Source organism: Sapajus apella, unplaced genomic scaffold (assembly GCF_009761245.1).
Source record: "Sapajus apella isolate SASKATOON/1434 unplaced genomic scaffold, GSC_monkey_1.0 scaffold25, whole genome shotgun sequence".
NCBI classification, from domain to species: domain Eukaryota; kingdom Metazoa; phylum Chordata; class Mammalia; order Primates; family Cebidae; genus Sapajus; species Sapajus apella.
This window is the reverse complement of record NW_022436965.1, coordinates 5,277,076-5,305,066: the sequence shown is the minus strand read 5'-3', so window position 1 is coordinate 5,305,066 and position 27,991 is coordinate 5,277,076. Positions and strand designations below refer to the sequence as shown.

The following is a 27,991-nucleotide window of genomic DNA, read 5'->3' as shown; positions in this document are numbered from 1 at the left end:
AAGGGGTAATATTGGATAATACCCAAGAATTACTTGGATTAGGTCAGTTTATTGGACAGTTGTTTTTCATTACTTCGCATATCGTTATTTCTGAGCAACACTTTCACTTGAGCTTCACTGTTGTTGCTTTTTATCCCAACCCCTCCTACTCTCATCCTGGGCTGGGCCCTTTTCCTAACTCAGTCCTGTTCTGTTGATTTATATTCTTGGTATCCGCAGCTGACTGCTTGTCAAAATCTAATTTCAGGGGTTCATTTATTCTAAAGTATAAATAAGATTTCCATCCAGGGACTACTCTGCCCTAGAGAGCTACATTTTAATTTAAGACCAAACTTTGTTGAAAAGGAATGAAGGCCGTCCTGTGTCCCAAGTCATACATTTGTCAATATATGAGACTTAAGAGATGCACTGGAGATTATGGAAGATATAAGTGTATTTCTACATATATACATATGTATGTGAAAATGCCTTTTAGGTATTAAATGTTCCTTTTGTCACCCTCTTTCCCAACTACAGCATCCCGTGGATTTAAAATACATTCTTAAGTGCTATCACCCACTTGATGGTAATGAGGCTACAAAGGACCTAAGAGCAAGCACTTTTATAATGTACTCTTACACTGGCTACCCTTTCTTCCTTACTTCATTACCTCTGCCCCTCATGCCTGTACCCTGGGGTCACACTCCATACCATCTCTACTCAGACTGGAAAACCGCATGATTCATAGAGTACTGGGCAGAGTATACAGAAGGGTCTTTTCTCAGTAGTGGAAATACTTAGCTGTAGAAACTGAATACTGCTTTAGTTTCACCTAACAAATTTTAAATGCAAGCCCTAAAAGGATCAAACTGTTTCTAAGCAACTAAATTCTGTCCCACAATAAAGTTCAAGCATATTGATAGGAATATAAAGATATCCTTGTTATCCTAACACAGTTAAATTCACAATGTCTGTTAGGTAGTCAAGGATTATGAGGCCTGAAAATATGCAAGAAAATACAATCCATAACAAGTAGGAGTATTGACCAATTGAAACTGACCCAGAACTGACACAGATATTAAAATGATCAAGTGTATGCATTAAAGTTATTATAATTATGTTCTATCTATTTATACACTTAAAAGGAGAAAAGGAAGACATAAAAAAGGTCCAATTAAACTTCTAGAGTTGAAAACTATAATGTTTGAGATGAAAAATACATTGGATGAGGCAATTGGCAGATTAGCGAAGAAGTAAAGGTTAATGAAGAAATAGTTATAGAAACTATAAAATATGAAACATAGTAGTAAAAGAAAATAATTTGCTTTAAATGAACACAGCATCAGTGCACTGTGGAAGAACTTTAAGTAGCTTTGTATATGTGTAATTGGGGCCCCTAAAGGATAGGAGGTTGAAGACAGAAAAAATAATGACCCCAAATATCCAAATTTGATGAAAACAGATGAAAGAAGTACAAGAAATATGAGGGGAAGCCACATCAATGCACATCATAATCAAATTGCTCAAAAACAGTAATAATAAGAAAATTCTTAAAAACATCAAGAGAAAAGAGACATGGTTTATATAGAACAAGTAAGTATAAAGATGATAGAAATTTTGTTTTTAATGGAAACAATACAAGCAAGAAAACAAATGAAAGTACTGAAAGAAAAACAAAAACCTGTCTAGAATTCTTTACTCAGAAAAAAAAAATCTTTGATAAACAGAAGTGAAATAAAAACTTTTTCAAACATACAAAAGTGAAAGAATTTGTCTTTAGTAGAACTGCATTACTGGAATTATTAAAGAAAGTCTCTTAGGGAGAAGGAAAATGATACCAGATGGAAATCTGGATTTACAGAAAGAAATGAATGGCACCAAAAATGTTAACGACCTGGGTAAATATGCTAATTATTTCTTATTTAGAGCTCTTTGAGAGATAACTGACTCCTTATGCAAAAAAAAAAAAAAAAATCAGTGTAATGTGGAATTTAAAAATATAGTAATGTGCAATAAAAATAGATGACAAAAATAGTAAAAAGTCAGGAGGGGAGAAATGGATATATATTAGGCTAAGCTTCTTATACATGAAGTGGTATAACACTACATGAAGCAAGGCTGGTAAATTAAAGATATATACTATAAACTGTAAAGCAACCACTAAAATAAAGACTTTGGGCCAATAAGCTAGCAATGGAGATAAAAGGAATCATTAAAAATATTCAAAAAGAAGGCAAAGAATAGATGTGACAAATAGAAAACAAATAGCATGATAGCAGATTTAAACTCAACCATATCCGTAATCACATTGAGTGTAAAAGGTCTAGGCACACAAATTTAAAGCAGAGATATTAGACTGGATGAAAAAGCAAGACCCAATTTTAGGGTGACTACCTAAAAATACACTTTAAATATGAAGAAAAAAATAAAAGTGAAAGGATAGAAAATAATACACCATGCAACACTAATCAAAAGAAAGTTGCAGTGGCTATGTTAATATCAGACAAATTATATTTTGGAACAAAGAATATTTCTAGGGACATTGAGGGCAACTTCATAATGATAAAGGCGCCAATTCATCAAGAGGGCATCAAGAGGATTATTAAATCCTAAATGCTTATGTAACTAACCACAGAGCTTCAAATACATGAAGCTAAAACTCATAGAACTGCAAGAAGAAATACACACATCCACAATTATGATCAGAGTTTTCAATACCAATCTCAATAGCTGATAGAATAGGCAGAAATCACTAAGGACACAGAAAATTTGAACGTTATTAAACAACTTGACCTAATTAACATTTACAGCCTTCTTTTCAAGTGCACATGGAACATCAAGAGATCATTTAATCCTTATTAGGTGGGTGCTATCATGATTCCTGTTTACAACTGAGTAAATACAGGTCTGAAAATGTTTGGTAACCTTCTGAAGGTCACACAGTTAAATACCACAGCTGGGCTTTGAACCCAGGGTATCTGACCCAGAACTTTTAATCACTAGGCTCTGTGGCCTCCCTTGTGCACCTGGAATAGCTCAGGTCTCTATGACTTAGAATGAAAGCCTTTTTAAATCAACAACGGAATGGGAGACTCAAATAGCATTCTCTAAATACTGTTTGGAAAGGAAGTACCTTCCCCCTTTCCTCTCATATTCCCCCTCAGTGCAAATGGTCTGTCTCCTTCCTTTAAGTGGCATGACTTATAGGTATCATAAACTCGGGTTCCACAGCCGCTGGGACTGGAAGAGAAGACAGTTGTAGACTAGGAAAGTTTGGTGGGAGCTGGCCCTTCCTCAGGCTGCATCCCCGTTGGGTGGGTGGTCTAAGATACATCCAAACAGAGATCAAGATGCCAGTCTGCCCCTCTTTAAATGCTGGGATCTGGACAACAACTCCTCTTCCAGGAAGGAAGTGCGTTTCTATTAAAATGAAGCAAAGAATCCTTAGTTCATGGTGGGCATTCTTTGCCTATCCTCCTTGGTACTGTAATGTATATAGCAAACGCAACACGGAAAAACGTTGGCACGTCTTCCAGGGTGAGGTTTCCTTCTTGACTGGCAAGAAAATGCCATAGAGGGGAGCACCTTCCTAATGGATCTTTGGCTGAGGCCTGAGGCATGACTGTCCAGGGGAGGAAGTGTGCCACGGGGATTTTATTCTGCCTTACTATGCTGCGCAGAGGATTCAGACTGCCCAGCAAATGTGAATCTTGATAATACGACTCCAAAATCCGTTTTCTCTCTGACAGGAATGCAATGTCCCACTCTTTCCCCACACCCCTCTCCCTGTCCTTTCCAGGGGGCTTCCATCCTGTATTCACACAGCCCCGTGCAATTCGTGACTCCCAGCTCCTGTGTCTCACTTCCCTCAGCAGCCCCTTTCCTCTTCCTGGGCGTCTTGCCCCTGCCGCGCTCTCGTCCCCCCTTCCCCGCAGCCCACGGTCTCTGAGGAGATCCAAGCGCCATAGCGCGGCTGCAGCGCAGCTGAGGGAAATTTCCAGCGCCCCCTCCTGGCCGGGTGGAGGGCTGGGCTGAGGCCGGAGGGTGGGCGGGGGCGTCCCGACGTCCGGGGAGAGTTAGGAGCCAGGTGTCTGAGGCAGCGTCGTACGCAGTAGAAAAACGGAATTCCCTTTGTGCTGGTGTGGGGTCCCTCGGTTTGGGTCTGGCCACATATTCTTGAAAGCCGTTGTTTACACTGGGGTTTTGCAGGTTGGGGACGGGGCCGGTGGGAACCGAGCGGACGCCGTACGCGCTTCCCTGGTGCTGGGTTGACCCGACGGTCGGAGGAGGGAAAAGTCACCCTCCAGGGGGCCTCCGGAGCGGAGCAGGGGGGACGGCGGCCGGCCAATCAGGAGGCGAGGCCGAGCCGGGCTTCCCCTCGCCGCCCGCGAGCTGCAGCAGTGGGAAGTTGGGAGCCTCAGTCGCTGGCCCGGCGGAGCAGCGGCGGCGAGGGCGGCGGAACCCGGGCGCCGCAGGCTCAGAGCTGCCCCCGGGGCATGGACCCGGCGCGCCGCCGGCACTCCGCCACAGGCTGCCCGGGTCCCGCGGGCAGATAGCGTTCCGGGAGGAAGCCGCCTCCGGACAAAAGCTGCCGGCATCCCTGCCCTGCCCAGCCCCTGAAGGGACTCGGGTTTGGGGCTTGCCCCGTCCGACTCTGAGATTGCAAGAGTCTGATGAGTGAGAGGAATCCCTCTGCCTGTTGTTGAGGGGGACTGAGCACAGTGCTCAGGCGCTCAGGGGAAAAAACAGAAAATGATTTCCAGGGAAGTGGTCCACACGGCATTCGTGTTTGCTCTTCTTTATTCTTCCCTAGCTCAAGATGCGAGCCCCCAGTCAGAGATCAGCGCTGAGGAAATTCCCGAGGGGGCCTCCACGTTGGCTTTTGTGTTTGATGTGACTGGTTCGATGTATGATGATTTAGTTCAGGTGATTGAAGGGGCTTCCAAAATTTTGGAGACATCTTTGAAAAGACCTAAGAGACCTCTTTTCAACTTTGCGTTGGTGCCTTTCCATGATCCAGGTAAGGGAACTATTTATTCTTTGTCTTTGCTGTGTCTCATGATTACCTTATTGCTTTTGCTGTGAGTGAAATTGTTAGGAAGTTTCAAAACCATTTTTGAAAAATGTGCAGCTGAATATAGTTGTAACAAAGAATTGCTTGCTGGCATCTGGGTTTGCTCATTGATACCTACTTAAGTCTCAGCCCGGGAGGAGATGGCTTGTTTACGGGACTTGAGTGGTCCTCAAACCTGGAAATGTAGAGTTACAAAAAACAAAACCAAAAGTCTGGAGCAACGACATCAAAATCACTTAACTCACTTACATGTTAGAACTAAAGCGTGTTTAATTACGAAGGCAGACTTGGGCACGAATTTACAGCAGCAAAGCTTTAGGGGCTAATATCCAGATTGAAAACACACTCTGAGGATAACTCTCATTTAAGAGGGGAAAAAACCTGTTTTGTGAGATACAAGGAAGCCTGGAAGTATTAACTACTAGTGGAACTCAAGACATGAAAAGAGAGAAACGGATCACTTCTTAACTGGATCTAGTCATCTTTGCACCGGGGCATCATTAGATAGGTTCACAGATGGGTATAAACATTATCCATGTCTCCTGCAGTAGAATTGCATGTAATTCGGAATGTCTGTGCTTTTTAAAGGTGGTTGAAGCGAAATAACTTCATTTTTTGCCCTAAAGCCATGGGTTTCAGCAGCTCCACTGTAATATGATCCTATTTACTTTTTTCAGTTTCTCTTTAAAGTAGCACCTCTCTGTGAGGCTTACAGGAGCCCCCCCTGCCATATCTGAGGGCAGGCTTGCAAGGGGAGCCCTGGGGCTGGCGGTCTAATGTCCACCTGAGTTTCATTAGCACAAGTTGCTGCCCATTTGAAGAAATAAAGCAGTGGTTTCTCAAAAGTCCTCCCCCATTGTTCTCCCACGTTTTTCCTGCTTTTGAAATTCCCCCCTTCACTAGAAGACCTTGACACAACCTCTTCACAATGTGAGTGTGATAATGGCAATCTCAAATTCTTTCCTGTGCATTTAGCAAAGGTGTATGAGTTCAAATTATTGCTAGGTATTCAGTGTGGCAGGTTTTAACTATTAACAAATGGCACTGGGAGAAATTTAAAGAGAAATAGAACTCTTTTGTATTTTCACGCTCTTCAAGTGATGAAAATAGTAATCTGTCCTCTTCTGGAATATGTAATATATATATACTCACACATGCACATACACACATTACATTATATATGTAATTACATATGTTTGTAATTTCTACATTGGTTAAACATGAAATGTTATTTATCTTTGAATAAATAATTGAATGATTATTACTGTGTTTACTGTCTTAGTAAGACACTTCATATGTTGTGATTATCAATATATTAAATGTTAAGATGCCATTTGTGATGCAGTTTGAGGTTTTCGTTATTTTGCAATACCTTAAATATGTTTCTTCTATATGGATGAATCTGAGGTTAGCTAAAAAATCAAGTAATATTTTGTTTTTCTCTAACACCACGATTTGCTTTTCTCCAAAGAACTCTGATGAGATTATATTGCTGTAAACAGAACACAAAAATTGCCTCAACTTGTAAATGGATTCTGGACTATCCTGATATTTTGAAGTGATGTGAAAACTTACTGGAATGAATTGTATTGTGGTGCCCTGCCTTTCAGTTGTTACCAAATGGGAAGGTTTGCACATCGCTGTAGTTGACTTTTCTGTAGCTTAACAATCACGATTTAAAGTGGGGAAACCTGACGTGCTAATAACAGATGACTGAATAAGTTAGAGGCTTTCTGAATCCAGTAATTTGAACAAATGGTTAACTAATTTAAATTGGTTTCATAAACTTAATTGTGTGTATAATTCAACAAAATTATTAATTCTCTTTACATAGTGATTCAAAGTAGAGAGAAGTGGCCAAATGTTTATGTTATCTAAGGCTATTTAAAATATTTTTGAAGATAAAGAGAGAAATTAAAACGTACTCTTAACCTTAGTATTCACTTTGCTAGATTGTAGTACTTTGTGTGATATTTTTCCTCTCTCTCTGTGTGTGTGTGTGTAATCATTAAGAGTTTTTGTTTTTGTAGGTTTTTTTTTTTTTTTTTTTTTTTTTTTTTAAGATAGCGTCTCACTTTGTCACCCAAGCTGGAGTGCAGTGGCACTGTCACTGTCATGGCTCACTGCAGCCTCAACCTTCTAGGCTCAAGGAGTCCTCTCACCTCTGCCTCTGGAGTAGCTGGAACTACAGGCACACGCCACCACACCTGACTAATTTTTTTTTTTTTTTCATGGAAACAGGGGTTCCACTATGTTGCCCAGGTTGGTTTTGAACTCCTGGCCTCAAGTGATCCTCCTGCCTTGGCCTCCCAAAGTGCTGGGATTACAGGCATGAGCATCTTGGAATGACAGGAAGGGCTTTAAATGGGGATTGGCTGTATTAGTGAGTGACATTAGAAAAGTACATTTACTTTTTGAATCTTAATATCCTTAATTATATAAATTGAGAGAATTCTATGTGACTGTCTCTAAGTTCTCTTCTAATTGTGACAGTTTATGACTGTCTGTTTTACATGTGATTGTTTTCATAGTACCTAACACATGGTCCTATGGTTGGGTGACACTAACATGGAAAGAAATCAGCTATAGAATTTAATATCATTGTATTTATAATCTTGAATGCTTATAAACCTTTTGACATCTCTCACATTTAGCTAGATGAAATAAAGGATAAATTCTGCGATATATTCTATGTCTTTTGATTAAAACCTTTGGGTCTTTGCAGATGATTGCTTTGGAGCCCCGCATTATAGTTTGGAACAAGGCGTGTGTGTGCGCAGGTGGAATAAATTTAAAACACATGGATCACATAGACGTAGAGGATGTCTAACAAGTTGAAAATGAGATGATAAGACCATTCAGAATATGTGCATATAAGAAGCACTGTGTTGAACTGGCAGCACATGTGTCTAGAGTAGAAGGAGGTCCCAGAGAGGATGAGGGGTCATGGAAAGGCAAGCCAGCCTTTTGATTTTGGTGTTAACTGTGGTTAAGATGGATTTTCCACTTTCATAACCACATATAATGTGTTGATTTTTAATGGCTTTATTGAGATGTAATCCCCTTACCATACAGTTCATTCACTTAAATAATTTGATGCTTTTTAGTATATTCACAGATAGGTGCAAACATCGCCGCAATCCACTGTAGAACATCTTCATTACCTCCGAAACAATCCTGTACCTTTCAGCTATCAGTCTCCTATACCCCAATCATCTTCCCCTCAGTCCTAAACAACCACTAATCGATTTTTTTGCTTCTATATATTACTCTGTTCTGGACTTTATACAAGAAGAATCATATTCTATAAGGTATTTTATGACTGGCTTCTTTCACTTTAGTATAACGTTTTTCAAGGCTCATTCACATTGTAGCATGTATTAGTACTTCATTCCCCTTTTTATGGCCAAATAATATTCCCTTGTGTGATATATCATATTTTGTTTATCTGTTTATGAGGGATATTTGAGTTGTTTCCACCTTTTAAAACATTATTATGAATGATACTCCTATACATATTCATGTACAAGTTTCTGTGTAGACAGTTGTTTTCATTTCTTTTGGGAATATAACCAGAAGTGGAATTGCTGGGTCATAGTAACGCTATGTTTAATTGTTTGAGAAACTGCCAAACTGTTTTCCAAAGCAGTTCTCTACCATTTTACATTCCCACCAGCGGCGTGTAAGGGTTCCGATTTCTCCACATCCTCTTCAATACATTACTATTATTATTTGAAAAATACAAAGGTTCTTTATTACAACACATAGATTTATAAAGCTCTTATTACTTAAAATAATTCAAAAAATAACATAGAAAGTAAACTATTCTGGAGATTACTCTGTTTATGTAGCATACAACTTCTTTTTTTTCTTCCAACTTTCATTTTAGGTTCAGGGGCCACATGTGCAGGCTTGTTACGTGGGTAAATTGCGTGTCACTGGGGTTTGGTGTATAAATGATTTCATCATCCAGGTAGTGAGTGTAGTACCTGATGGTTTTTCAATCCTCATCCTCCTCCTATCCTCTAATAACAAGTAAGTTTCAGAGTCTGTTTGCCTCTTTGTGTCCATGTGTACTCAGCGTTTAGCCCCCACTTATAAGTGAGAACATATGGTATGTGGTTTTCTATTCCTGCCTTAATTTGCTTAGGATAATGGCCTCCAGCTGTATCCATGTCACTGCAAAGGGCATGATTTCACTCTTTCTTATAGCTGTGTAGTATTCCATGGCTTATCTGTACCACATTTTCTTTGTCCAGTCCATTGTTAAGGGGCATCTTGGTTGATTCCAGGTCTTTGCTAGTACAACATGCTGTTATTGAAACTTTTGATTCTTATGTATTAATTTTTACTGTGCTTTTTACATGGCACCCAAAATGTATTCCTCTCTTCCTTGAAATACAGCTTTGAGGAGGGCTAATCGTCTCTCTTTTGCCATATCTTCTTTTATCGCTCACTCTCTTATTTCCCCTCCTCTTTTTAAGGCAGGTACCAGAGACAGGAGGAGAGAGAACAGGACAGTGTGTTTTAATGAGTTACTTCATAGAAAGAAAACTCTTCTTCTCTTTCACAATTGTGTCTTCACTTTCTTCCTAGAATATCTTTATGTAAGTCTACATGCATTCATTCATTCATTCACCTATATGTTTCAGACCTTGCCTCACATAAAAGGGAGTAAAGCAGATAAAAGCTCTTGAATTCATGGAGCTTATATTCTATTGCAGGGGTGGGGAGTGACACAGGCAATAAAGAAAGCAATTAAAACATTAAAACATGTATGGTAATTTTGATGGTGATATTTTACCAAAGTTTTTTTTTTATGATGATAATTGGTATGGAGAAAATAAAAAGCAGGAAAAGGGATGGGGAGTTTGAGGTGGATTGGCAGTGTTGGAATTTTAAATGTGGTTATTAGCGAAGTCCTCAGTTGAAAAGGTCACATTTTATCAAAGACTTGAAGGTGGTGAGGGAGGGAGAATTGAGGATATCTATGAAAGAATGCTACAGGTGGAGAAACAATAAATGAAAAACTCTCATGATAAGAGCATTCTGACATGTTTAGGGAACAGTGAAAAGACCAGAGAGTCTGGAACACAATGACTGTTAGGAAGAAGTCAGAGGGTGAAGTCAGAAATGTGGTTGAGTCATTTCAGGAAAGGGCTCGTAGTCCACAGTGACTTTGGCTTTTACTCTGAGGGAGATGGGTTGCCATTTTAGGGTTCTGAACAGAGAAGTGACATGATCTGACTTATGCATCTACATATTCATTCTGTTGTTGGAGAATAGTCTGAAGCAGAGCAAGGGCAGAAACAGGGAGAATAGACAGGACACTATTGTATAAATCAGACAAAAGATGATGGTATATCTTGCATGAAGTTGGTGACTGTGGGTTTGAGAAATGATTGAATTTTGTGTATATTTTGAAGATGAAACCAAAAGGATTTAATGAAGAACTGGATGTGAGTTCTTAGAAAAAAACAAGACAAGACGGTTTCTGAGGATTTGGCTTGAAGGATGCTATTGTTTGGATGTGGTTTGTCCAAGCTAAAAGTTTCATGTTGAAACTTGATTCTCAGTGTGTCAGTGTTGGGAGGTAGGGCCTAGTAGGAAGTGTTTAGGTAGATCTCTCATGGACAGGTTAATGCCTTCCCTTGAGGGCAAGTTTTTGGTCTTGTGTGAATGGATTAGTTCCTTTAAGAGTAAGTTGATTGAATTGGGGGTGGTGGTGGGAGCCCGATGGCTCACGCCTGTAATCCCAGCACTTTGGGAGGCTGAGGTACATGGATCACTTGAGGTTAGGAGTTCAAGAGCAGCCTGGCCAACATGGTGAAACTGTGTCTCCACTAAAAATACAAAAATATAGCCGGGCACGGTGTCGTGTGCCTGTAGTCTCAGCTCCTTGGGAGGCTGAGGCAAGAGGATTGCATGAACTCCGGAGGCAGAGCTTGCAGTGAGCTGAGATTGGGCCATTGCACTCAAGCCTGGGCAACAGAGAAGACTCCATCTAAAAAAAAAAAAAAAGTTGTTAAAAAGAGTCCAGCTTCCTTGGTTTTTCTCTCTTGCTTCCACTTTTACCATGTGATCTCTTTGCAATTCTGCACCCCCCATTTCCATCATCCACTATAAGTGGAAGTAGTATGAGGCCCTCACCAGATGCAGCTGCCCAATTTTGAACCTTCCAGCCTCCAGAATCATGAGCCTAATGCACCATTTTTCTTTAAAAATTACCCTAAAGCATTCTGTCATAGCTACACTGAATGGAATAAGACAAGTGAATAAAAACTTAGCATGACTTTTCACTGAGATGGGGAAGAATGAGCGAGAAGCAGGTTTGATAAAGGGTTTGATTTTTAGGTGTTAAATTTTGAGATGCCTTTTGATATTCAAGTAGAGATAAGAAGATAGTTGGATATATGAGATTTAGGTTCAAGGAGAGATGTCTTGGACAGTTAGACTAGACAAAACCATTAAGGGGGACTGACTGTAAATAGAGAAGAGAGGAGGTCTGAGGACCTAGCCCTGGGACTCCAATGTTTAGTGGTCAGACAGATGAGGATGACTCAGCAAAGCAGCCCAAGAAATTGAAGTCAGGGTAGGGGGAGAAGAATATATTATGCTAGAAGTCAAGAAACTGTTTCAAGGAAGAACTAATTGATCAGTTAAAAGAAGGATCAAGAATGGCTAATCAGCTTAGCAATGTGGAAGTCATTGGTGACTCAGCGAGAATAGCTTCATGCAGGAGATGGGAGTGAAAGCCTGTTTGGAGAGAATTCAAAGAGGATGGGAAAAGAAGAGTTGGAAATCTTTGTAATTATATTGCCATGTCCAGCTACTGGAACAGTTGCCTTGTTCGTGAGGCTAAAATTGAGCTTCGTTTTGATAAATGATTCAATGAATATTTTATGAATACAAATAAAAGTAAAAAGAACATCCAGTTTGGAACAGAAGACTTCTTTTCCTTATTCTTGTCACTTCAGCAAATGATTTAGCCTTGCTGGACCCTCTGTTTCTCCATGTATAGAATTAGTGTACATTGGTAGGTTATTATCAAAGTGCATGATTTACATCATTATAATGTAGAGAAAAGTAAGCAACTACAAAGAAGTTCAAAGTAGCAAGGACCTGATTAATTGTAATAAATATCGGCATTATATATCTTTAAATATAAAAGTTTAATTTTGATACACTTCATCAGACTTCAGTGACTTTGTATAGTTTGGCTGTACCTACACAGTGTTAAGAAAATCCTCCAAGATTTTTTTTTTTTTTTTTTTTTAGTAAAACAGTTCTCCTAGCATATATATTTTTTTGAGCAGTAGCAAGATCATTTGAAACCATAATGAATAGAAAGATTTTTACAAGGAAAATATTTCACATTTGGACCTTGAAAACCTATGCACGTTTATACAAATTGAACTTCAAATCGAAATGTTTTCTGTTTCAATATGTATAGGAAAAAGAGTCAAGAAGCTATTAGTCTCTCTGTGCCTCTAGCACATCCTACAGGAAGGAGGATTTTCATCAGCAAAATGATTGGTCTGTTATGTCCAAGAGAAATTCAGCTAAACAGAATGCATTAAAATTTAACAGTGAGAGACTTTGGACAAGGTTAACTCTTATTTCTCAGGATAATAAAATATTTTAACTTTAGGGAGTGAGTCTTATGTCACTGGATATTTCCTGAGGATATGTAGAGGCGGTTTGCTACATATAACAAAGACTTTCTCTTAAAGTATAGGGACAAAAGTTTGGTAAATCAGATATTTTAAATGTGTTAGAGAAGCTTCCCATTTAACAGAATCCTCTGTGACTTCTGCAAAATGAAGGATTTTTTTCCCCTTGTTAATTAGTTAAGGAACAGCCTTCTACTTTATTGTTGATAAACAAAGCAGGTGATTTTGTTGGGGATTTAAATGCAGTCTGGAATGTTTCAGCTATATTCTCTAAGGCAGTCTGCTTACTTTCCAGTTTTAGCTGGACTGGCTAAAGGAATGTTAGAACAATTAAATTAATTTCCAAGGAGCACTATGCAATCAAAGGATCTGCATTATAGGTGTTCTCACAAATCTGCATGGATTCTCAACCTTGGTTTTTGTGGTTTCTGATAATCCCATGAGGAGTCATCACTGTGAAGAATAGGAAAAATTTAAAAATGGACTTATGTTAACTGTAAGATGTGATGATATCAGTTTTTCCTACCTTAGTGATGGTGTCATGGTTAAACATATGTGAAAGTCCTTTAAAAGTACTATGGACCAAATGGTGTTCCTTTATCTTATTTGTCTATAAATTTTGAATAGGTGCTGGAAGGAAGGCAATTATCAAGGAAAATAATACAAAACTTGTAAGAATAAAAAATAGAAAAAGAATCTATTAAATGACTTGACTGTTAATCTACAGGCAAAGGATGATTTAAACCAGTTCAGGTATATAACTACTCCAATATATGCCCATATATTCGGTGCTTTGAGAAGTATGTGTGCTTTGTCTGTTGTCCTTTTGAGCTGTAGGCCACTGCCTCAATTGGGAAATGAGCAAGAGAATCTAAAAAGTCAAAGATAAGTCATTAGATCCATTCATTCATTCGATTATTCAGTCTGTTGATTACAGACTTCTTGCCATTTGTCAGGGACTATGTATGCTAGGTGTTCTTGATTCAAGTCTATGAGAAATAGGGCAAGATAAAGTACAATATACTATACTGTACTACCTTTTAGAGCAGAAGGAAGCATAGGGTGCTGTGCTGACCCAGAGCAGGACACCTGATCCTGAATCAAGACGGTGGTGGTCAGCAAAGATTTTCTGGAAGAGTTGTGTCCTGGACAAAAACCTGAAGAAAATGCATGAATAAAAGCAGTTTAATCAAACATCGAAGACTTTGGATTTCATCCTGAAAGCTATCAGGAGCCTGGAAGGATTATAAGTGAGGAGTGACATGATTGGGTTTTATTTTAGATTTCTATCTCCTGGATGGATTGGAACAAGGGAGTCCTGAGAGCTGGAGGATGAACTGTGAGACCATGACAACCATCCAGGGGGAAACATTGAGGGGACTTGGGTGTCCAGATGAGGGGATAGATTTCTGAGCTATTAAGAGTGTCCAATGAATGTTAAATGACATGGTCCTAAAATGTTAAAAAAGAGAGAAATATAATTGTCCTTTGGAAGTTAAAATTTGAAATTAGCACACAATGGAAGAGAAAAGATATGCAAAGTTAGCTTTAAGACACAATGTTATGCCCAGGCCAGTAAGTGCTAATAGTATGCTCCTCTTACATTAACTTATCCAAGATAAAATGCCAACCTAAAGTGTAGGGAATTGACAATGAACAAGAGTCACAGAAACCGACTTAAGCAGTGTACAGCCAAGTTCTAACTAGAGTTCAGGGTGTTAGTTCATTTTATACTTGAATAACCAGCCCACCCATCAGCAGTCTTTCTGTGGTGATAGACTGTTTATCCTTATAAATATGTAATGATGGCATTAATATTTGGATCATATTATTAACTCTCCTTGTTCTGATTGAATGCTCACTAAACAGCCTCCTGAAAATTTAACCTCATGCACTTTCCTTATGGGGAGAGAAGGCTCTAGTCAGACTGGCACGTACATCACATTGACCAGGCAGTTATATTCCTCGTTGTTAACTCATATTTTGGCACAGTACTCATATACATCAGTCTCTTTTGTTTAAAGTGTTCTGACAGCGTCAAGTTCAAATTTCTGAATTTGCAAGTCCGAGAGCCTGTCCTTGGTCAATGATGGTAAATTTATCAAAGTAAATGTCTCTCTGTGTGGATCTGTTTGGGTGGCCTGTCTGTCTCCAGGTATCCTTCCTCAGCATTTCCAGCTGTCAATGTTAGTATGACTCGTGCCAAGTAACTGTTCTGTCCAGTAGAAACTTATATAGATGACAGCTGAAGCCATCGGAATAAATGAGATCATCCAAGGAGAGAGTGCAGACTGAGAAAAGGAAGGAGACGGGATATAACTCAGAGAACACAATTATTTAAAAGATAGAAAAAGGGAAGTTCATAATGGATCTGGAAAAGAGTGTCTAGGAAGATAGGGGAAAAACAGGAATGAGTAGTGTTTGGAAATCTAAAAAGTCGTTAGTTTTAAGCAGGAGAAGTTGTCAACTCTGTGCATTTAAACAGTTACTGAAAATAAAGGGTAAATAGTATGGAGCTAAACAGGACCGTTCTACTGAGTTGTGGAGCTTCCACAGAAGGCTAAAATGATGAGTTAAGAAAATGGAGCTCGTGAATACAATATGTTTCTTTCATGAAAGGAAAGCATAGTCCCTGGAGTCTGATGTTTGGTTTGGAAGTCTGGTTCTAACCAATTACTTGCTGTGTGATCTTTGTGCTTCAGTTTCAATGTGCCCAAGAAGACAGGGCATACTTCTAGGGCTGCCATAGCAAATTACCACAAACAGTGTGACTTCTACAATAGAAGTGTATCATCTCACTGCCCCAGAGGCTGGAAGTCCAAAATCAAGATGTTGGTAGGGCCACTTCCTTCCGAAGACTGTGAGGATAAATCTGTTTCATGTCTCTCCCCCAACTTCTGGTGGTTTGCTGGCAAACTTTGGTGTTCCTTGGCTTGTAGATACATCACCCTAATCTCTTCCTTTGTCTGCACATGGTGCACTCTTTGCATGCTGTGTCAGATTTTCCTTTTTTGTGAGGACACAAGTCATACTGGATTAGCGACCCACCATACTCCAATGTGACCCCTTTTTAATTACATCTGCAATGACTGTTTCCAAGGAAGGTCACATTCTGAGGTGCTGGAGGATAGGACTTTAACATAGGAATTTTTGGAGGACATAATTCAACTCACAGCAGATCACTTAGCAATTAATATTGAAAACCAAAACTGTTTAATTCTTTTGCTAGGGAAACTCAGTTTGTGCTAAAATTTCTGATCAAAATGTTTGCATTAGGGAATATCATAGACTCTGAACTCTGATCCTTTTATTGGATAGGAACAGAGTTCTCAGTGTCAGTTATGGAGAAAGGCATTAATATTTGGGGTGCTATCATAGTCCTTGAAATAATTTGTGTTGTTAAAAACCCGTTACTTTTTAAAAATTTTCTTTAGACAGAGCCTCAGTTCATCCATCACCCAGGCTGGAGTGCAGTGGCACGATCTTGGCTCACTGCAATCTCCATATCCTGGGTTCAAGCAATTCTTAAGCCTTAGCTTCCCGAGTAGCTAGGACTACAGGTGCGCGCTACCATGCCTGGCTAATTTTTGTATTTTTGGTACAGACGGGGTTTCACCATGTTGGACAGGCTTGTCTCGGCCTCCCAAAGGAATGAGCCACTGCACACGGCCCCGTTACTTTTAAGTATGCATTTAATAAAGCTTTATTTAATCTTTTGTTGGTGATGTTGAGATATTTAATTCCAAAATGGGGAAAGTTACATAGGAGCTAGGAATTCTGGGAATTATGTATGGGTTCTAAAATATTTTGACATTATATACTCCCAAGTTTCTTTTCTTCAAAAGTTTAAACACTGATTGGAGAAATTTTTCCATCAGCACTGCATCTCTGAGAAGTTCCCTTTGTGCACTGTTTTATAGCAGGTGGAAGGAATTCTTTGATGTTCTCAGGCTGTAAGTCATACTGATTACCACCAAAAGTGCTTCAGGGCAACCTTTATGCTCTTGCCAAGTTCTCACAGGGAGAGAGTTAAGTGAGAAGCATTGGGTGATGGGGAGGAGATAAATACAAGAAAGGGTACTTAATTTTTTTTTTTTTTTTAACAAATAGAAGGTCAAGAAAATACAATATTTCACTAAGTAATAGAGAACAAAATTAAAAATATTTTGCTATCTGGAATTTCAGTTTTTAAAATTTGAAGTGAAATCTGTTATGCTTTTTGTTTAGCTCCTTATTTTCACTTCAAAGCCTTTTGCTAGAGCACACAGAAAACCTCAATTCTATTGTTTTCCTATTCCCCAGAGGGTCTTCCCTGCTCTTCTTAGGTGAACATGCTCACCACCTCCTTGATCAGATCATCACACTTTTGCCTTGAAGTTTTCTCCCCAGCCACACCCTATGTTGGAATGTCCCCTATGTGCCGGACAATGTCTTACCCATAATCAAAAGATTTTCCAAAATTTCAACTCGCCAAGAAACTTTCCTGGAATATTGGAAAAGTGTCATTCTTTTTAATATTGAGATCCCTTATTATATTTATTGCATTTTATGGACCTAGTTTGTGCCTTTGATAACATCTACATCATAATGAAAATTAACAGGGGATTTGATTTATCTTCACAAAGTGAAATTTAGTAGAGTTAGAATGTCATAGGTTTTGAGTGAATGGATTCTAATATCAAATAGACCAGTGTTCGATTATTAATAAGTTGCTAACTTCTCAAAGCCTTAGTTTCCTTATCATTAAAGTGAGTATCAGTAAAGTGAGAATAACAGTCATTCTTCCTTAGCATAATTGTTTTAAGGATTAGAAGAGAAAATCCATGTAAAACATTTGGTGCAAAGCCTGACACAGAGCAAGGACCCAAGAGTGTACTATAAGGGAAATAACACTTTACCTAGAGTCAAAACACTTGAGTACTGGCTCTGTAACTGGGCAGGTAACTAGACTCTTAGAGCCTCAGTTTCTTTCTGCATAAAATAAGGATAAAGCCAGTTTTGTGTACTGATAAATGGTAAATCTCTGGCCCTGGAACTTGACTTAGGGAGAGGCCTTTATTTGTAGCATTTGCCAGTTTGTATGGTGGTGGTACTGCTCTGTGGCCCATTTCAAACACCAATATGAAGCCTGCATATAGAGTTAGGAATAGATGTGCACAATCATCTCTCATTCGCCACCTAAACATTCCCTCCGAAAGATATTTATGTTTCAGTGAGACTATGTAGTATTTGTGAAAGGACTCAGTATAATTGTCATTCACAAAAAGTTTAGTTTTGTTTGGAAAAGTCTATTACATGGGTAGAATTAGTGAGAATAGAGTTAGCTGTGATGGAGAAAGCAGATTAAGGCTGGGCATGGTGGCTCACGCCTGTAATCCTAGCACTTTGGGAGGCTGAGGTGGGTGGATCACCTGAGGTCAGGAGTTCAAGACCAGCCTGGCCATCATGGTGAAACCCCATCTTTAAAAAAAAAAAAAAAAAGAAAGAAAGCAGATTGAATGTTTTCATTTTCATGACTGTTTTGGCAAGTTTCAACATTAAATACCCAGTGAGGCCAGGCAGGCAACACCAACACAGAAGTGGGACAAGGAGAAACCTACTGCCTGCTTAAATCTTCATGGGGCATGTAATAGATATCTCATATTTATCAACCCCTCCTCACCCTAGATGTGTCTTCTCCAGCATTCCTCATCTCTGAACAGGCGCTACATTTTCTTAGTTATTTGGGACAAGGCCCTTTGAGGCCTCTTGTGCTCCTCTTTTTCTTTCACACCCCACATCTGATCCCTCCACAAAGTCTTTTGGCTCTGCCTTCAAGATCATTTAAAGTTTGACCAGTTCTCAACTCCCTCTACTGCTACTCCTGTAGCTTGAGCCACTTTAACTGGTCTCGCTGCTGTTCTTCCCAGAGCTGCCAGAAGGATCCTTTTAAAATGAAAGAAAGATGTCATTATTCCCACCTTCCCTTTCTGATGTCCTTATTCACATCACTTTTAGCATATTGGCCTCTATATTGTTTCTTTTTTTTTTTAGTTGCATTTTAGGTTTTGGGGTACATGTGAAGAACATACAAGATTGTTGCATAGGTACACACATGGCAGTGTGATTTGCTGCCTTCCTCCCCTTCACCTGTATCTGGCATTTCTCCCCATACTATCTCTCCCTACCTCCACACCCCCTGTCCCTCCCCTGTTTCCCCCCAACAGACCTCAGTGTGTAGTGCTCCCCTCCCTGTGTCCATGTGATCTCATTGTTCAACACCGCCTATGAGTGAGAACATGCGGTGTTTGATTTTCTGCTCTTGTGTCAGTTTGCTGAGAATGTTGGTTTCCAGGTTCATCCATGTCCCTACAAAGGACACAAACTCATCATTTTTGATGGCTGCATAATATTCCATGGTGCATATGTACCACATTTTCCCTGTCCAGCCTATCATCGATGGGCATTTGGGTTGGTTCCAGGTCTTTGCTATTGTAAACAGTGCTGCAATGAACATTCGTGTGCATGTGTCCTTATAGTAGAACCATTTATAATCCTTTGGATATATGCCCAGTAATGAGACTGCTGGGTCAAATGGAATTTCTATTTCTAGGTCCTTAAGGAATCACCACACTGTTTTCCATAATGGTTGAACTAATTTACACTCCCACCAACAGTGTAAAAGTGTTCCTATTTCTCCACATCCTCTCCAGCATCTGTTGTCTCCAGATTTTTTAATGATTGCCATTCTAACTGTCTTGAGATGGTATCTCAATGTAGTTTTGATTTGCATTTCTCTAATGACCAGTGATGATGAGCATTTTTTCACGTTTGTTGGGTGCATAAATGTCTTCTTTTGTAAAGTGTCTGTTCATATCCTTCGCCCACTTTTGAATGGGCTTGTTTTTTTCTTGTAGATCTGTTTTAGTTCTTTGTAAATTCTGGATATGAGCCCTTTGTCAGATGGGTAGACTGCAAAAATTTTTTCCCATTCTGTTGGTTGCCGATTCACTCTAATGACTCACTCTTTTGCCATGCAGAAGCTGTGGAGTTTGATTAGGTCCCATTTGTCTATTTTGGCTTTTGTTGCCAATGCTTTTGGTGTTTTGGTCATGAAGTCCTTGCCTACGCCTATGTCCTGAATGGTTTTGCCTAGATTTTCTTCTAGGGTTTTTAGGGTGTTAGGTCTTATGTTTAAGTCTTTAATCCATCTGTAGTTAATTTTAGTGTAAGGCGTCAGGAAGGGGTCCAGTTTCTGCTTTCTGCACATGGCTAGCCAGTTTTCTCAACACCATTTATTAAACAGGGAATCCTTTCCACATTGCTTGTTTTTTTCAGGTTTGTCAAAGATCGGATGGTTGTAGATATGTTGTGTTGCCTCCGAGGCCTCTGTTCTGTTCCATTGGTCAGACCACAGTGCAATTGAGTTAGAACTCAGAATGCAGAAACTAACTCAGAACCGCACAGCTTCATGGAAACTGAACAACTGGCTCTTGAATGTTGACTGGATAAACAATGAAATGAAGGCAGAAATAAAGATGTTCTTCGAAACCAATGAGAACAAAGACACAACATACCAGAATCTCTGGGACACATTTAAAGCAGTCTCTACAGGAAAATATATAGCAATAAGTGCCCACATGAGAAGCAAGGAGAAATCTAAAATTGAAACCCTAGCATCAAAATTGAAAGAGCTAGAGGAGCAAGATCAAAAAAAACTCAAAACCTAGCAGAAGACAAGAAATAACTAAGATCAGAGCAGAACTGAAGGAGATAGAGACACAAAAACCCTTCAAAAAATCAATAAATCCAGGAGCTGGTTTTTTGAAAAGATCAACAAAATATATCGTTTCTTACTATCAGGCACACTTCCTCTCCAGAGCTGTTGTTCTTGCTGTTCCCTCTTTCCCCAGATCCTTGATTTGCATGGCTTACACATCATTTCCTATGGCTCTTGGCTAAAAGTCACCTCCTCAGAGTAGTCTTCCCTGACTACCCAATCTAACATTTATTAACTGCTTTATTTTTCTTAGAATTTAGCACTGGTTGTCATTAGAGGTGATGTGAATTCATTCATTTAAGTTCTATCTTCTCTATTAAATATAAACTCCATGAGTGCAGGAACTTAATTTTCATGACTGCATTTGGTAGAGCCTCATGTAAGTTTCCTGGCATACAGTAGGCACTCAATACAGTGAGTGCCTTCTTTTGTTTAAAGAAATAATGAATTTCTGGTATTATTTTTGTACTTGAAAAAAGTTCTAATCATTTTGTGTAGAGTTCTACCAATGTCCAAATGATAAAACTTATGTTGCTCAGATATTCTCTTGATCAGTTATTGCCCAATTGATCTATCATGTTTTTAATAAGTTGCATTAAATGTTCCCATTGTGATTATGATTTTGATAATTTCTCTTTGTAATTCCAGTCAGTTTTGGCCTTTAAGGTAGGTATATACTGGCTAAGAATTGTTTTATCTTTCTAGTGATTTGTTCATTTTATCTTTAGATATATAGCCATTTTAATCTAGTGATACTATTTGCCTTTAAATGTATTTTGATTGGTATTAATATTGTTCCATATTTATCAAATACATTTTCCCTTCATTTTCAAACTGTTTTTTATAGACAAATTTAATCCTATTGCTTTTTTTTGTGATTTTTATAGAGACTTATTTCTATGATTTTATTTTGTGTTTTCTATTTACTGTGATTTTTGCTGATCTTTTCCCCTCTTTTCCTACTGTTGAGTTTTTTTTTTAATTCTGTTTTTTTCCCCCTCATATTGGCTTAGAAATTACAAATTGCGCCGGGCGCGGTGGCTCAAGCCTGTAATCCCAGCACTTTGGGAGGCCGAGGCGGGTGGATCACGAGGTCAAGAGATCGAGACCATCCTGGTCAACATGGTGAAACCCCGTCTGTACTAAAAATACAAAAAATTAGCTGGGCATGGTGGCACGTGCCTGTAATCCCAGCTACTCAGGAGGCTGAGGCAGGAGAATCGCCTGAACCCAGGATGCGGAGGTTGCGGTGAGCCGAGATCGCGCCATTGCACTCCAGCCTGGATAACAAGAGTGAAACTCCGTCTCAAAAAAAAAAAAAAAAAAAAAGAAATTACAAATTGCATCTCTCTTTCTCTTTTAAAAATTCTTATTCTTGATTTAGTTGTCTTGAAGTTAATCACTGTTTTTACACTTCTGTGTAATATATGAGGACCTTAGGGGACTTTATTCTGATCACCTTCCTCCTACTCTCTAGTATGGTTTATTTCATCTTGTTTTTAAACACACCCAAATTAGTCATTTTGTTTACATAGTCATTGTTTCCTTAGATCTAACTTGTTTGTTGATTTTTTTTCTCATTGTTGCTTCTAGCTTCCTACTCCTTCATTTTGGATTCTTATTCCCCACCAACCCCATACATTCTTTACATTCTCTAGTCGTTTTTTTCAGGGATGATATATAAGCAGGAAATCCTTTTGGTCTTTATTTGAGAATCTATGTATAGTACCTTCATTCTTGATTAGTAGTTCAGTTAGGTGTAAAATTCTATAACTTAACCCATTGAAGGTAGCATTTTATTGTTTTCTGACTTTTGTTGTTGATGAAAATTCTTCTCTCAGTTTAATTTTTGTCCCTATTTAGGTAAGCTCTGTTTTCTCTGTGGTTATTCTAAAATTATCTCTGTCTTCCTATTTCTGCAGTGCCTTATTTAGTGTCTAAGTATGGATTTGATTTTGTCTTTCCTGCCTGGAACCTGGTTTGCCTCCCCAACTCAAGGACTCAGGTTTTTATTTTTATTTATTTATTTGTTTGTTTGTAGAAACAAAGAGAGAGAGAAACTGGAGAAGGAGAGAGAAAGAAACAGCTAACTCTCACACTGAGTGACAGAATCCAGAAAGATGGAATCAAGGAGAGGAAAGCAGCCTCCACACTTAGTGGAAGGGACTAGAGAGAGAGAGATGGAGTTTAGGAGGGAAGGCAGGCTTCCATGAGAGAGTGTGGAAGGGGACTCTAGAGGGGAAATCCAGGAGAGAGACGGCTTCCACGAAGGGAGAGTTCATGGAAGGGGACCCCAACATGGAGTCCTAAGGACTCAGATTTTTATTAAATTCTGGGCAATTCTTATCTTTCAAATATTTCCTCTCCACGTTGTCCGTTTAATCTCTCCTTCGTAAAACCTTGTTAAGTGTATTTTAGATCTCATTCTCTAAGCCTTTTTACCTTTCATATTTTCTATTTCTTCTTCTCTTTGCTGTGTTTCAGTGATTTCCTCAAATCTTTCAGACATTTCTCGTCAGTTCTGTCCAATCGACTCTTTAAGCCATCCATTGAGTTTCCAGTTCAATGATCATAGTTTTTTTTTTTTTTTTAAATTTGGTTCCTTTCATATCTGCTTATTTTGCTTTTTATAATATGTTCTATAACACTATAGTCTCTTTAATATTGTTCTATTATGTCTACTTGCTAGAGTGGTGCAAATTCTCCCATCTATTTGGTCTACTGACTCTCTGTCATTGTGGTATATTTCCTTGTGTGGTTGCTAATTGCCTACTGTCAATGCATCTTTAACAAGGAGTCTGGTGCACCTTGGCTCGTGTACTACCAGTCTTTCTACAGAGGGGTTTGCGTTTTCTTTTGTTGGGATTCCAAAGTTAGCTTGTAGAGTAACTTTTGGGCTTTGAGTTCCTGAACCATACAGCTAGTATAACCTCTATTATTCGTTATGTGTTTCTGACTTAGGGTTTCAACGTCTTTCAGGAGATTTTTTGGACAAATGGCAAGCTTTCTTGACAAGTTTTTTGGGTTAGCGGGAGGAACTTTTCCTTGTTTTATTGATAGGGCTCAGCTTTATAAAAGAGTACTGTATTGTAGCTCTCTGACCCAAAAAGGCTGATATCATAAAAACTGTGCTCACATGTACATTAAAACACTTTAATAGTCAAATCCTATGTCAGGATTTTTGTGCTGCTGTGGTGACAATTGAAGTTTATTTCCGTTTTGAGCTTCTTTTTTATTTTGGGCATTGGGATATTTCCCCTTATTCTTACCACCCCATCTTAACTATTTATTAAAAAGGAAACTCTATATTTGGCCCAGTGTTTCTGTTTTGGAAGAAGAGTATCTTCCATGTCAACATTGTCATGTGGAAGGTCACTTCTCATATCTTCACATATTTCCTTGCCTCTATATTCTTTCCCCATATCCAAATTTTTCTTTTTGAAAAAAAAAAAAAAAAAAAAGTCTTTCTCATAGTAAAATATTTGCTTATACAGAAAACTGTAGGCCCAAATGATTTCTCAGAAGGTCTTTACCAAGTATTCAAGGAAAAATAATTATAATTGTACAGAACTATTTCCTGGCAATAGAAAAAAGGTGATACTTCCCATTAGGCTAGCATAACCCTGGTACCAAATATCTGATATGAATACTACAAGAAAGAAAAATTATAGGTCAACTTCCTTTATAAACCTAGAGGCAAAAATTACCAAATCAATATTAGCATACCAATCCAGCAATATATAAAAAGAAGCAGATGTAATGACCAGGTTGTTTTAATTTCAAGAATAAAAAGATTAGTTTAACACTAGAAAATAAATAATTATAATATATTAGTGGCTAAAAAAAGAAAAATCATATAATCATCTCAATAGTTAACATAAATAGTAATTGATATAATTATAGATTCATTTATTACCAAAGAAACAAACAACTCTTAGCCAACTAGGAATATAAAATAACCTATTTAAAAATAATTCTTCAAAAAACTCAAAAGTAATTATTATATTTGATGGTTATACAAGAGTTTTTCCCTTTGGAATTGCAGTGAAGTTAAAAAATAGAGTAAAGAAAGTTTAACTCTAGCGTATCTATACCAATGGCTCAGTTTTTATTTCCAGTATCACTTGTAGCATCTGCTTTTCTAATGATTAGTCTAGAGCAGTGTTTCTATTGGGAGGAAACTGCTTTTGGTTTTGTTGATCATCCCTAATTTTTTGTTTTCTGTTTTATTAATTTGTGACTCTATTATTTTTTAGCTTCTCCTTTGCTTAGTTTTCTTCTCTTGTTCTTTTCTAACTTTAAAACTTAAATGTTTATTTTTACCTTTCTAATTCCCAGATTTAAAAGCTTTTAACTTCATCATACATTCATTTTCATGAGTCATTTTAGTTCATCTTAAAGCTTTGATCTGTTGTATTTTTGTTGTCATTTGATTCCAAATACTTTGTAATTTCCATTGTAATTTCTACTTTAACCATTTCTTTCTTTTTTTTTCCTTCACTTTTCTGTGCCAAGTTTTATTTCAGAGAATAAGGCTCAGTTGCATAAAATTTCAGGAAAACATAAAATTAAGCTTTGGAAGTAGATTTCATGGCTCCGCTCTTTATTATTGACTTATGAAGAAGTACATTTTGCATCATTGTTTGAATCTGATAGCATTTCCATGATCGAACTTTTGACTGCAAAATTGAATAACAGTATAGTCTATTTTGAGCAATTCTTTTTTTTCTAATTGTACTTTAGGCTCTGGGGTACATGTGCAGATCATGCAGGATTGCTGCATAGGTACATACATGGCAAGGTGGTTTGCTGCCTCCATCCCCCCATCACCTGTATCTGGCATTTCTCCCCATGTTATCTCTCCCTAACCTCCCCACCCCCTGCTGTCCCTCCCCTAGCCCTCCCAACAGACCTCATTGTGTGATGTTCCCCTCCCTGTGTCCATGTGTTCTCATTGTTCAACACATGCCTATGAGTGAGAACATTCAGTGTTCGAGTTTCTGTTCTTGTGTCAGTTTGCTGAGAATGATGGTTTCCAGATTCATCCAAGTCCCTGCAAAGTACACAAACTCATCCCTTTTTATGGCTGCACGGTATTCCATGGTGAACATGTGCCACATTTTCCTTGTCCAGTCTATCATCAATTTGGGTTGGTTCCAGGTCTTTGCTATTGTAAACAGTGCCACAATGAACATACATGTGCATTTGTTTTTATAATAGAATGATTTATAATCCTTTGTGTATATAACCAGTAAGGGATTGCTGGGTCAAATGGAATATCTATTTCTAGATCCTTGAGGAATCGCCACACTGTCTTCCACAATGGCTGAACTAATTTACACTCCCACCAACAGTGTAAAAGTGTTCCTATTTCTCCATATCCTCTCTCCAGCATCTGTTGTCTCCAGATTTTTTAATGATCACCATTTTAACTGGCGTGAGATGGTATCTCGGTGTGGTTTTGATGTGCATTTCTCAACCATTTCTTATTTAAATGTGTGTGAGATATCAGCTTACACCTGTAAGGATGGCTGCTATCAAAAAGATGAAAGATAAGTCTTGGTAAGGATGTGGTGGATAGGGAACCCTTGTACATTGTTGGTGGGAATGTAAATTAGTACAACCACTGTGGAAAACGCTGTGGGATTTCTCAAAAACCTAAAAATAGAATTACCAGCAATAATAATAGGATAGAATAATTCTATCCTATTATTCGTCATACATTTATTTTCATGAGCCATTTTGGTTCATCTTAAAGTTTTGATCTGTTGTATTTTTGTTGAATACAACAAATTCTATTCTATTATTATTGCTGGTAATTCTATTTTTAGTTTTTTGAGGAATCTCCACAGAGTTTGCCACAAAACTAAGAATAGATGATCCAACAATCACACTTCTGGGTATATATCCTAAGGATTTGAAATCAGCATGTAGAAGAGATATCTCCATTCTCATGTTCATTGCAGTGTTATTCACAATAGTCAAGATATGGAATCAATCTATGTCCATGGATGGATGAATGGATAAAGAGATGTGGTATATGTGCACAATGAAATACTATTCAGCCTTAAAAAGAAAGGAAATTTTGACATTTGTGACAACATGTATGAACTCAGAACATTATGCTAAGTGAAATAGGCACAGAAGACAAATATGACATGTTTTCACTTATGTGTGGAATTGAAAACAATCAAATTCACAGGAGCAGAGAACAGTGGTCACCAGAAGCTAGGGAATGGGAGAAATGAAAAGATGTTGGTGAAGAGGCACAACGCTTCAGTTAGGAGGAATAAATAAGTATTTGGAAAAAAGAAAAAAAAAAAACCTCTTCAATGCTTAATAAATCGGACCATTCTAAGTTTAATTATTTGCCTAAAAAGTTGCTGTTTTAATAAAATGATTTAAAAAGTGTGATCTTTGCTTTCCAAACATATACATATATTGTTTTAATTGTTGAGACTTCTTTGGTCAACCAGTTTGGTCAATGATTCTTTTTAAATATTTTGAGTATGTTTGAAAAGCGTAGGTATCCTCTACTTGTTGGATGTATAATTCTTTATATATATTTTAGATTAAGTTGTTAATTATATTGAAAGGAGAGGTGATATAACAATAGTTAAGAAATTTGAGACCAGCTTGGGCAACATGGCTAAACTCTGTCTCTATAAAAAATACAAATTAGCCAGGCGTAGTGGCAGGCGCCTATAGTCCCAGCTACTTGGGAGGCTGAGGCAGGAGAATTGCTTGAGCCTAGGAGGCAGAGGTTGCGGTTAGCTGTGATTGTGACATTGCACTCCAGCCTGGGAGACAAAGTGAGACCCTGTCTCAAAAAATAATAAAATAAAAAAGAAAACAATAGTTAAGAACATAGGTGATGGGGTAGACTAACTGAGCTTTAATCCTTGCACTGCTGCTTACTAGCTCTGTGAATATGAGCATAACTTCTCTACCCCCAGTTTCTTCATGTGTAAAATGTGGATAATGATAGTACCTTCTCATACAGTTGTTTTTAGGGTTAAATTAAGTAACATATCAAGTGCTTAGAATAGCTCCTGGAATATATGTCTAAATTGCTTTTATTCAAATCCGTATTTCTAATTATTTTTATTTTCTAGTGCTATCAGTTTGTGATAGAGATATATTGAAATCAACCACCATAATCTGTATTTTTCTGCTTGTGCTATGGTCCATCTTTTATTCTCTGTTGTAAAGCTATGATGTGTACATTTAAAATGATTACATCTCCTTGGTATATTTATACATGTTTGTTATTGCATGGTAATATCTTTCTTGATCCAGGTGTCTTTGTAGAGATTAGAAAAAAGCCATACCCTGTGGGGCAGGAAGTTTGGCCTAAGGCTGACTCAGGAGGTTGTCCAGGATGGCTCAGGGGTGTCTAGGCCAAGCAGCATCACAGTTGGTCAGACCTTATCTGAAAGGCTGTCATTCACTGGTTTCCACCTGAGAGTGCTGCTAGGCCTCATGGCATAGTGCTGGGTTAAGGCT

General features: G+C 38.2%; 1 protein-coding gene across 5 annotated transcripts in view; it reads left to right on the top strand.

Moving 5' to 3' along the window:
• Nucleotides 1-27,991, top strand: part of HMCN1 (hemicentin 1) — a 528,603-nt gene that overhangs the window by 79,684 nt on the left and 420,928 nt on the right. Inside the window, exon 1 of one of the 5 annotated variants that reach the window (XM_032291616.1) lies at nucleotides 4,404-4,999. The exons of 1 other annotated variant lie outside the window; for it this stretch is intronic. In XM_032291616.1, coding sequence (XP_032147507.1) covers nucleotides 4,732-4,999 — 268 coding nt within the window. In that variant the 5' untranslated portion in view covers nucleotides 4,404-4,731. Of the gene's footprint in view, nucleotides 1-4,403; nucleotides 5,000-27,991 lie in introns of those variants that run through there. 3 more of the 5 variants (XM_032291621.1, XM_032291617.1, XM_032291618.1) reach the window with 3 other exon arrangements.